At 38.8% G+C, this 12,400-nt stretch overlaps 1 protein-coding gene across 1 annotated transcript; it reads left to right on the forward strand.

The window, feature by feature from the left end:
• The first annotated feature begins 7,714 nt into the window (after positions 1–7,714).
• On the forward strand, positions 7,715–11,823 carry LOC135932644 (NLR family CARD domain-containing protein 3-like). The gene is made up of 4 exons (XM_065470153.1): positions 7,715–7,798; positions 9,117–9,345; positions 9,598–11,263; positions 11,646–11,823. Exons 1-4 carry the CDS (start codon positions 7,715–7,717, stop codon positions 11,821–11,823), a joined length of 2,157 nt encoding a protein of 718 aa, XP_065326225.1.
• Positions 11,824–12,400: the final 577 nt, after the last annotated feature.

Below are 12,400 nucleotides of genomic sequence, written 5' to 3' on the forward strand. Positions count from 1 at the left end.
AGCAACATCTTATAATGGCTTAATGATAATATATATAACTAAAGAATTTTTACTTACTGCAATGCGGGCAGAATCAATTATCCGGCCAACATTTCTGTTTTTCAAGACAGCTTGCCCCCACTGGCTATCCAATGATTCTACTTTTTCTTTTAGCTTCTTTTTGGTGGACAGACTTCGGAAGCAGACACAGCAGGTTCTTCTGCTTGCCTGATTGGGAGTCTGGCAAGATGTACAGGGCCTGAATTTGGGGCCTGTCATGTTGAACAAAGAATAATTACACACAGAAAAGGCAGCAGACAGACAAAAGGCAAATTATAGGTTGACTAAAAAAAAGCTGAAGAGTTAAAGAGACAAAAATGCGTAGAGAAACAGAGAGACAGACCAAAAAGGACAGCAGTAAGAACAGATACAAACAAACTGACGTGGCTCTTAAAAGTGCCTTTAAGAGTTTTTCAAAAAGCAGATTTTAGGAAGCAATAACTGGCTGATTGATGAAGAACCTGTTTAGAAAAAAAAAGTATTCAGAATTCAGAAGCACCTTATAAATAAATATATACATTAAATCCTTTTGTAACGATTTAGATAAACCCAGTTTACTGTCTATTTCTATTTCATTTCAATTTGCAGCATAGACGATCGGTCTGCTATTTAATGATTATGTAATGCTGTTATTACGTTTTTTATCGAGAACGAGAGAGAGAGAGCCAGAAAGAGAGAGCTAGATTGATAGATAACGTCTGGCAATACTGACCCTTATTAGAACTCTCAAACTTTACAAAGTGGCAACAACAGCAAACCTCAGCACACACTTCTCTATCACTGTACCCTGGATGATGACATATGATAAGCTTGACTTGATTGGCTAACAGATACTAATTTAGCTAGCTTACAGCGCATGTGGTGTGGCAACATATATGCAATTAAATGTTAAGTCATTCGCTGTTCCACAAAATTCTTAACCCATAGAACTGCTACAAGCAACTTTGTGAGCTGACTGTTTCTTTTTTTGAGTGATAAATAAGAAAAATATATTTTTTAAAAATCTACAGATTCAGATTCGTACTTACCTGTGGTACAATCGAGTACGGTGACGTCACTGCCACTCATCTAATATGATTAAAAAAATAAACTTTCTCAAAAATAAACAAGTGAGTCGCTGTGAATTCTTTAACAGCACCGAAAATGTTTTGCCTAATAAAAAAAGCTGTTCTTTTTTATTTGTTTAATTTAATTTAATTTAATACGTAAGAGCGTGATTATCCAAAGCAGTCGGTAAAATGACTGCATGTATTCAGAGGAGTTGGAGAAGATATGTTACAGCTGTAGCAGAATGATCGACAGGTTAAAAATGTAAATGGATTTCCAAATATGAAAAGGACTGTAGAACAGTTTATAAAACCGGTGCAATGAATTCACCCAATCGCTAGCTGTGCCATTACCCAGCATACATCACTCACTCCATCAGTGCAATAACCGATACAAAAGTAACAGCCTGTAATTAGTTTTATCTGCAGTAATTTTCTCTCAGGTAGTTGCCTGCATTATATAATTTATTGTATTCAGTATAGGTCATTACAATGTGATTTGGAAAATGTCTAAATATACCGACAACAGGCACTTCCGCGGCAATCTATTGTCGTCAATAAACGATGTTTGAGGAGCGCTATAGTATTCAATAGGAGGACCCTGCACGTCAATTCCCGACGCGAGGGGGGTACCCTGCGCGTCCATAAGTGAAGCAGAGGGAGCCTGACCATGCGTCACACATTTGACGAGTTGGGAGTGAGAACGTGTTGGCCACAAACATGAATCAATTTTATTAGAATTCCACGTGAAAGACCAATACAAAGTGGTGTACACGTGAGAAGTGGAACAAAAATCATGCATGATTCCAAACATTTTTTACAAATAAATAACTGAAAAGTAGGGTGTGAATAATTATTCAGCCCCCTTTGGTCTGAGTGCAGTCAGTTGCTCATAGACATTGCCTGATGAGTGCTAATGACTAAATAGAGTGCACCCGTGTGTAATCTAATGTCAGTACAAATACAGCTGCTCTGTAACGGTCTCAGAGGACGTGTTGTTGTGGCTGTAATGTGACAAAATATGGGAAAGTTCAAGGCGGCCGATCTTCACTCATTCAGGTGACTTCTTCACTCTCCAGTTGTTTATGTTAGAAAATATGTTTGTAATACAGGCTGAGGTGGAAAAAACGTGTCTGCAACATTGAAATAAACTGAGAGGGCATCGAGATGTAGAGTGGCCTCAAGCTGAGAGCAGGAAAAGACAAACTATTGGTAAATACAGAAGAGTGTTAACTTCTAGATAAGTCTTTGTAACTGGGAGAACAATTGTTTAAAAAATGAACGAATGACACTCAAACTGGAACATCAGGTTTCAGTGTTTACAGTCGGATGTTGCAGCAGAAACAAACTGAGAACTCGTTCCACTTTGTTTGTTTACATAGTACAGCTGAAGGACCTCAGGGTCACAGCAGTCACATCATGAATTCTTATTCAAGTTGAGTTGAGATTATTCCCACTCTGCAACATAGGTTACCACACTTTCAATGAAAAGCGACCCCCTAGAAAAACCTGAAATAAACCAGAGTTCAACCTGAAGTCAGTTTTATAACAAAAAATCGTGCTTCTTATCATTCCTATTTCACCTTGTTTAAATAAAGTTTGCTGTCAGTCTGACAGTCTGATCTGTTTCTTTATGTGTCTGAGGTCAGTGGAGGCTTTGTGAAATGAAGCTGTATCTCCTTTCTGAACCTGCTGGTTTGTGAGAAATTGAATGGCAGATTTATTGAATTTAAAGAGAAATTACCCCGTGTTCCCACAAGTTTACACTAAATGGAAATAAGGGAAGAAATTGTGAAAGGAGATCAGAGGTTAACTTCACCTTTCACATTAAAGTCTGTTGTTACGGAATTTGAAGGGTGCTGTTAAGTGAAGGTCAGTGCTGCTTCTGCTAAGCTCCTCCCACCTGTGCTGACCTTCAGGGGGGGGGCTCCTTCCAGGAAGCAGCTCACCTGTGTGTCTGTGTTTAGTGTCTCCAGGTGTGGAGTGGAGCTTGTTGTTGGTGTTGTGTGAAGAATCTGTAAGTTGGCTTTGTTTCCTCTTTTAACAATTTGTCTTCAGAAGAATAATTTGTTCTTTGATGCAAATATTTGCTTTGACAGTTTGATGGATTTATCCGTTTTTCGTAACACTAAACTGAATATATTTAGACTGATGACACTATTTTCAGCAATGCAGTAATTTTTAGTAACAACTCTGGTTGGCACTCACATTAATCCTGACCACAGAGATAATTAGTGTGAAGCTTTTGAAAATGTTGTTCAGACATGTTGAACTGACTGAATATTAATGGACTGAAGCTTCCAGTCACAGTGAATCAGTGTGTGTCAGTGAATGCATCATGTGCGCTTCATGGCTACATCTAGTGGACTGATAGTAGAAGTAGAGCAGCTGATGGCAGCTTCCTCTGCCTCACACTGCTGTCTGACTGCATTCAGCTGACACTGAGATGAAGCAGGAAAGAAGCAGCTGATATTTGGACAGCACACATGATGGAAAGGAGGATTTCAGTCGATGTGCACATGAATGATTTGTGTTTCCTCTGCAGGTGAAGGTAGAAAGTGTGTGTGAGCTGAATTGAGCAGCATGGATCAGTGTGAGGACAGAGAGGAGGGAGTCCCTCCCTCTAAAAGCACTCTGTGTGGGGAACATGAGAGCCAGACCAAAGCTCAGAGGTGAGATGACCATCTCTAACTGTCCGTGACTCTTCTCCATGTCACAGCTCAGCACTCACATCACTGCTCCATCATTATTCACAGGAACCCACCTGGACCTCCACCCAGCTCTGTGTCCCTAAAGAGTGACTGGTCTAAAGATGAGCTCATTTATTTTAAATCCCAGCCTGTGTCTGCTGCAGAGAGGTGAGCTGTTAGTGACATGAACTCTTTGATTTAACTGCTTAATGTTGCTGGATATAAACTGCAGTGCAAACACGTCATTCCCTCAATCCTATTTAAACTGTCTCTTAAAAACAAGCCTTTGGTTTCTAAACAACTGAAAATCCACTTCAGCAAACAGGAAGGGAAACATGTAAAAAACATTTTTTTCTGACATGAACTAAAGCAGTAACTAACCCTATGGAGCCCCAAGGGACATGAAAGAAAAAAAATTAAAATTAACTTTTAAAATGAACACCAGCTCGAAGCCGACCAAGAAACACGATGTCCCGGGATTGTGGTGTGGCTTCGAACTCCCATTAGCTGTGAGTTGGTAGGTAACAGACGTTTCAGAAAATGTCGGAGCACTTTTGCAAATATGTGATGTTTTGATAACATTTATGCATAAAAATATCTTAAAAGTTTATTTTGTGACCCAGAAAGAGTAATATTAAAAGTAAATACCTGCCACTATTGTTGGAAACACATTGGCTGGGCTCAGCCATGAATTCTGGGATTGGTACAGCCATAAAGGATACACCGACTCAGCCTTCAAATGTGACCTGTGAAGGATGCAAAAGTTTTGCGAGATCTCGAAAGTTATTCGTAATTATTTCTGCAGGGCTCCGTATAACCTGCTGAAAGATGTCTGATTTGTTGTTCTATGTGGTGAATACAAAACAAGATTCTGCTGTGGGGCTTTGTTGTTAAAAATGTTTTAAATCACAAATGTATAAATACTTCATAAAATCCTGCAAATCAGAACGTCAAGAATATGAGCAAAGTTTTGCTTTGTAAACAATCACCAAAGGTCAGCTGATAGATAGATAGAGATAGATATAGATAGATAGATAGATAGAGAGATATATATATATATATATATATATATATATATATATATATATATATATATATATATATATATATATATATATATATATATATATATATATATATATATATATATATATATATATATATATATATATATATGTATATATATATATATATATGTATGTATATATATATATATATATATATATATATATATATATGTATATATGTATATATGTATATATATAATAAAACACTGAAAAAAGCCAAACAATAACAATTTAAGTTATCTAAGTGACGTATATATCATGTTTAACCTGAGTAGCTAAAGACCGCGGGGGTTTGAAAACAATGTGCCAGGAGTTTGCTGTACTCGCTGGCTCAGATATTTGAAGTTTACACAGATACATTCTCGCCTGAAAATATGTTAAAGTTTACTGTGTGACCCAGAAAGAGTAATAAGAGTCATATTAAAGCTAAATAGCTGCCCCCATTGCTGGAAAATGGAATTGGCTGGGCTGCGCTATGAATTCTGGAATATATGTTTTTCAATTCTGTTGCCCGGGTGGAAAATTGGGAGAAATTTGTGAGAATGGTGGCTCTGGGAGATATTTGGGAGGGGCACTGAAATTCGGGATTCTACCGGAAAAATCGGGAGGGTTGGCAGGTATGGCAACAAGTCTGAATGTGTGTGTGGGGCCCATGTGTAAATATTGTGTATTTAATGGGTTTATATAGCATATTTTGGAGTATATATTAGTGAGTCACTTACCAAGAGGTGATAACATATGTTTGTGTTGTTTAATATAATTTCAAAGGGAATTATTTCATTTACACAGTATATTTCATTTGTTTAAGGAACTGGAATATCATTTGAGTTAAAAGGGGTGTGTTATACATTATTTTTTTCCTGCCCTTATGTTCAGTAAACGTTTCGTTTTGTGTCAAAGAGTTGTCTGAGGTTGTTTTGTTTACTACCGGTCTAGTCTAACTTGCAGGCAAGGGTTTGCTGGTAGTTTCCCTGATTCCTGTGTATACCAGAACCATTTGTGGTGTATATATCTAGGCTGTAACGAACCTAACACTCCGCCTAGGGGGTCCAAACTGAGGTAAGTGGGTTTAGACTCAGTATAACGGGTGGGGTGCTACACTAGGTAGTATTACGTTGTATTGTAGTGAAGACTGCATTTAATGAATCAGAAAAGTTTAAAAAGATATATTTTAAGGCTACTTTAATTATAGGGAGAGAACTAATGTTGTGAATGTGGTGTGGGAGCAAGTTGCTGTGGACAGTCACACTGTAAAATCTAATTAGATCCCAGAACTCAGAAAAACTAACAAAAGCTTACTTAAGTTGACTGTTAGGACAACTTATTCATTGCAATTGTAGAATACTAAGAATAAGTTGATGTTTCTGACTGTGCAATAGTGTTTGTTTAACAACTGACAAACATTTCAAGTTCTGATATATTAAAAAAAAATTATTAACTTTTTTTTTTTAATTAAATCACATTATGTTATCCTTGGAATTTCTAGTACAATATTTATATTAACGTAATACAGTATCTAAGAATGATTATAAAATAATAATTCACAACACTTTTTGTAATGGTTTTAAAATCAGTCCAACTTTTATTTTCAAATACAAAAAAGTAAAACAGCCAACATACTGGACACTGTTCTGCTGAACAACAAACAATTACATTATATATGATCAATGTTATCATCTTATAATGAGACAAAGTCTCAGATTTAATTGTTTTCGAAACTAAGTTTAGGCGTTCCAAAACTTTGTTTTTCAAATAAAATTTCTTATATAATCAAAATAAAATGCATTTATCGTTCAGTCACAAGTGCAGTCTGAAGTTCAAACAACACATTTGTTTTACATTCAAACACAGGAGCTGGTATGTTGTAATATTTTAAGGATGCTTGTGTTATGATCTAATGTTTGTTTTATGTGTGACTACTCCCGCCAGAGGATGGCTATGGGTTTTTTCTTTTCTTTTCTTTCTTAGGGGTGGACACCTGGGTGTGCCTGCTGAGTTGTTGGGTGGAGTCTCTTCCTGTCCTGCGATTGGATAATTGGTTGATCACCTCCAGTATTTAACCACCAGATGACAGCCACCTGGCCGCCCCTCTCTGCTAGCCTCCACCATCTGACAAAGAGCCTGTGTTTTTAATGCAACCTCCTTTATGCACAGTCCCATCAAAGAAATTGGCAATAAGAATGAGGTCATCCTTTTTACATCTGTCCAACGTTTCCTCAGTTGGACTTAAAGTGAAATCCTCCAATTCCATACTAACACACTCACCCCCCACACAAGAAAAAAACTGCCAACCAGAAAAACACAGCCAACAAAGGACACCGGTAACCTCACCGCGACAATGGCAACAAACAAAGAACTAACAAGCCCACTCTCCAAGTCAACACAACGAGACAAAAAAAAAGGATGGACAAGCCCCCAATTCATGTTACATTCTAGGTCTAGGTGTGCATTGAACGCAACAAGAAATTGGCCCCACTCATGTACCACTCAAGAAAGAACACAAACAGTAAGTAAGCAATGCCAAAAGTAACAAACGAAACTCCGTAAAGGTCCCAACCAAACCAAACCAACCAAAACCAACCAAATTACCTAACTTTCTAAACGAAAAACAGGAGAAAACTTAATCAACAAAAATGGCTTCTCATGCCTACTAGGCAGCTTCAGTGAACAATATATACAAGGTAAGAAAATACACAATTGCTGCTTTACAAATCTATTAATACCTATTTACAAGATTAAGGTTCTAATGCCAGACACACAAACACACATATATGAGGCTTGCAAATCAATGGGCAAAGACACTCTATGAAAGCAGCAAATCAAAAACACAGTCTCTCTGTTGGATGGTGGAGGCTAGGAGAGAGGGGGCCAGATGGCTGTCATCTGGTGGTTAAATACTGAAGGTGATCACAAGACAGGAAGAGACTCCACCCAACAACTCAGCAGGCACGCTCAGGTGTCCACCCCCTAAGAAAGAAAAGAAAAGAAAAAACCCACAGCCATCCTCTGGTGGGAGGAGTCACACATAGAAAAACACTGACAACATTGATCATAACACTTGTTTCAGGCATTACTGCCTGAATGACTGTCATGGATTTAGGTACCAACTAGATTTAGGTACCAACTAGATTTTTAAATCTAAATATAAAATGAGTAACAGCAGGATGAACATTAGGCAAGGCTGCACTTTTTGCAGCGATCTCGTATAGAAACCAAGTCCACGGCCTGGAACTGTAGTAAGGGGACCTCTGGCTAATACATCGGGTTCCGTGTCGTGCTCGTAGCCGAAAACGAGCTTTTCTTTGTTGTCTGGGTCAAGTTTGCTAGCGAAGGACATAGAGAGGCGTTGAAAGGCTGCTCCAACTGAACTTATTGTTTCGGAGGAGAACAAGAACACAGTCTTAATAAGTTACTTACAACTGGGCTCGTCAGGCAATTTTTTTTGACTGCAGTGGCTATTATTATATTTGCATGCTACCATCTCCCATTTCTGGTCGGTGATAACTCGTACTTTTCAACTCCCCTTTTCCTCCCTCCCTCATGCTCACAGACACATAATGAGTATTGCAGTGAATTCTCCCTGCAGCACACACTACACTGCCCATTAGGGTACATTCTTTAGGGTGATGTTTAGGTGGAAACCCAAACAAAGCATGCAACAAGAGGCTCTAATGTCTGTGTCTCAATCTCGCGCCCATGTCATTCTTTACTTGTGGCCCGCATAATGACGTGAAGAATTTTTAAAAAAATTATTATTCAAAAAATTAATAATATGAAAGCAATACGGAGAGTGTTACAGAGGGCCCCCCAATTAGCACATTATGCAAATTCTCATGACCATTGATCAATGGTCATGAGAATTTGCATAATTATGATGAAGGAACTGACCTCCCAGCCCATTGTTCATTCAGTGGTGCTAGTTTCAGTCATTATGCAAATGTATTGTTTATAAGATTTGAGAAACCTGCAGTCATCTGAGACTGAAGAAGTTACTTGGATGAGTGGCAAAACGTTTCTCCCTAAGCCTAAATGAACAGAATCAATTTTTGGAGTTTTAATGACAACATTTAGATTTAAGAGCAATAGAAAAAAATAGATATGTGGATTTTACCTTTTCCCACTTTTATCAGAGAGCCAGGGTTTGGGTTTTATTGAGGGATTCTGTATATTATGCCTATTAAACTGATTTGCAAAAACATACCTCGTCCTGTGTTCTTCTCTTCTTTCATTTGTTAGAAAATCTTTTGGGTCATTAATAAAATATTCTGTTTCAGATACTGGAGTACAAAATCATTACTCTTGTGAAGAACGAGCTGAAGAAGATCCAGGCAGACCTGCCTCCAGATGACCTACAATGTTTTAAGAGTCAATATAAGGATGAAGATGTATTACAGAATGTGGATGAAGAACAATATAAGAGCAGCAGAGAAACAGTTGTGACAATTACAGTGGACTTATTGAAGAGAATGAAGCAGAATAAGTTCGCTGAGCGTTTGCTGAGAAGTGAGAACATTCAACATTGTCTCAATAGACCAAAATACATTCAAAATATGTGCAGTTGATAAAACCTTGATTTTTTTTTTCTTTGTGTGTGTGTATTGTGTCGCTCAGGAACCTGCACTAGGAACTTCCAGTGGCATCAGCATGAATTTAAATCCACACTGAAGAAGAAGTTCCAGTGTGTGTTTGAGGGCATCGCTAAAGCAGGAAACCCAACCCTTCTGAATCAGATCTACACAGAGCTCTACATCACAGAGGGAGGGACTGCAGAGGTCAATGATGAACATGAGGTCAGACAGATTGAAACAGCATCCATTAAAACAGACAGTCTAGAAGCAATAATCGGACAAGAAGACATCTTTAAAGCCTCACCTGGAAGAGATGAACCAATCAGAACAGTGCTGACAAAGGGAGTGGCTGGCATTGGGAAAACAGTCTTAACACAGAAATACACCCTGGACTGGGCTGAAGACAAAGCCAACCAGGACATCCAGTTCATATTTCCATTCACTTTCAGAGAGCTGAATGTGCTGAAAGAGGAAAAGTTCAGCTTGGTGGAACTTGTTCATCACTTCTTTACTGAAACCAAAGAAGCAGGAATCTGCAGCTTTGAAGACTTCCAGGTTGTGTTCATCTTTGATGGTCTGGATGAGTGTCGACTTCCTCTGGACTTCCACAAAACTGCAATCCTAACTGACCCTAGAAAGTCCACCTCAGTGGATGTGCTGCTGATAAAGCTCATCAGGGGAAAACTGCTTCCCTCTGCTCGCCTATGGATAACCACACGACCTGCTGCAGCTAATCAAATTTCTCCACAATGTCTTGGCAGGGTGACAGAGGTCAGAGGGTTTAATGACCCACAGAAGGAGGAGTACTTCAGGAAGAGATTCAGAGATAAGAAGCAGATCAGCACCATCATCTCCCACATCAAGACATCACGAAGCCTCCACATCATGTGCCACATCCCAGTCTTCTGCTGGATCACTGCTACAGTTCTGGAGGATGTGCTGGAAACCAGAGAGGGAGGACAGCTGCCCAAGACCCTGACTGAGATGTACATCCACTTCCTGGTGGTTCAGGCCAAAGTGAAGAAGGTCAAGTATGATGGAGGAGCTGAGACAGATCCACACTGGAGTCCAGAGAGCAGGAAGATGATGGAGTCTCTGGGAAAACTGGCTTTTGATCAGCTGCAGAAAGGAAACCTGATCTTCTATGAATCAGACCTGACAGAGTGTGGCATCGATATCAGAGCAGCCTCAGTGTACTCAGGAGTGTTCACACAGATCTTTAAAGAGGAGAGAGGACTGTACCAGGACAAGGTGTTCTGCTTCATCCATCTGAGTGTTCAGGAGTTTCTGGCTGCTCTTCATGTCCATCTGACCTTCATCAACACTGGACTCAATCTCCTGGAAGAACCAACAATTATATGCCAGATATCGGGAAGAAGAAAAGAACCTGCAGAGAAACTCCTCTACCAGAGTGCTGTGAATAAGGCCTTACAGAGTCCAAATGGGCATCTGGACTTGTTCCTGCGCTTTCTCCTGGGTCTTTCACTGCAGACTAATCAGATTCTCCTACAAGGTCTGGTGACACAGACAGGAAGTAGCTCACAGTCCTATCAGAAAACAGTCCAGTGCATCAAGGAGAAGCTCAATGAGAATCTGTCTGCAGAGAAAAGCATCAATCTGTTCCACTGTCTGAATGAACTGAATGATCGTTCTCTAGTGGAGGAGATCCAACAGTCCCTGAGATCAGGAAGTCTCTCCACAGATAAACTGTCTCCTGCTCAGTGGTCAGCTCTGGTCTTCATCTTACTGTCATCAGAAAGAGATCTGGATGTGTTTGACCTGAAGAAATACTCTGCTTCAGAGGAGGCTCTTCTGAGCCTGCTACCAGTGGTCAAAGCCTCCAACAATGCTCTGTATGTATGCATTTATGCACAATGTTATTGTTGAAATATTTATGCAATGTACAGTTTATTGGCAGCAGAAATCCTTAGCATTTCTAAAACATTTGCAGATATAACCCTTATCAAATTGGACGCAGAGCTGGTTTTTAACTCTTCAAAAACTAATATAAATGACATGAAAATATTTTTTTAAATCCTGGAAGGAGCTAAAACAACTTACTTCTAACAGAGGATGAATGGTGGCTGCATCAGGGTTCAGTATGTGATAATTTAATGTGATATTGAATTACAACTTGTATTCTTATTTATGAAGTGGACATCATATTATTTGTTTTCCTTGTGGTTATTTGAAAATAAGCTATTTAATTGAATAACAAATATAACTGGTTTTCAGACTGTCTGGCTGTAACCTCTCAGAGAGAAGCTGTGAAGCACTGTGCTCAGTTGTCATATTTAAGTCTTCTAGTCTGGGAGAACTAAACCTGAGTAACAATGACCTGCGAGACTCAGGGTTAAAGCTGTTGTCTGCTGGATTGAAGAGTTCAAACTGTTCACTGAAAACTATCAGGTGAGAGTTAAAGTAATTAAAGTTTTTTTCTTTTCATAAATTTATATTCATAATCTGCGTTATACTATTGCTCAACCAAAAACGTTGAATACTAAATTGACATTTTACTCATATTTAGATGTGTCAGTCTCTGAATTACTTTTTTTGTTTATTAATTTTCATATCCATTTAAAAAAATAATTATGTCTGAACCTGTGTGTATAACATGATTTTTTTTAAGCACTGGTCTGTCCAGAGATTTCAGATATTCTGGAATCACGACATATCACTTTCTTTTCATTGTTCCAAACTGTTTCATACAGCATTCTAGCAAAAGTACTTTGAACCTTTTATTTAGAGCAGCACGATGGCATGGTGGTTATGAGGTCCTAAGTTTGATTCCACCTACCTCACAGGGTCCTTTCTATGTGGAGTTTGCATGCTCTGCCATTGTTTGCATGGATTCTCTCTGGGTAGTTGGCTTCCTCCCACAGTCCAAAGACATGTAGTTAGTGGGGTTAGGTTAACTGGTCATTCTATTTTCTTTTTATTTTATTTTTTTGCCTGTTCCATTTGGCTCTTTTGCCATCAGAATTATTGTC

This window comes from Pelmatolapia mariae, linkage group LG3_W, assembly GCF_036321145.2.
Source record: "Pelmatolapia mariae isolate MD_Pm_ZW linkage group LG3_W, Pm_UMD_F_2, whole genome shotgun sequence".
Lineage (NCBI taxonomy): Eukaryota > Metazoa > Chordata > Actinopteri > Cichliformes > Cichlidae > Pelmatolapia > Pelmatolapia mariae.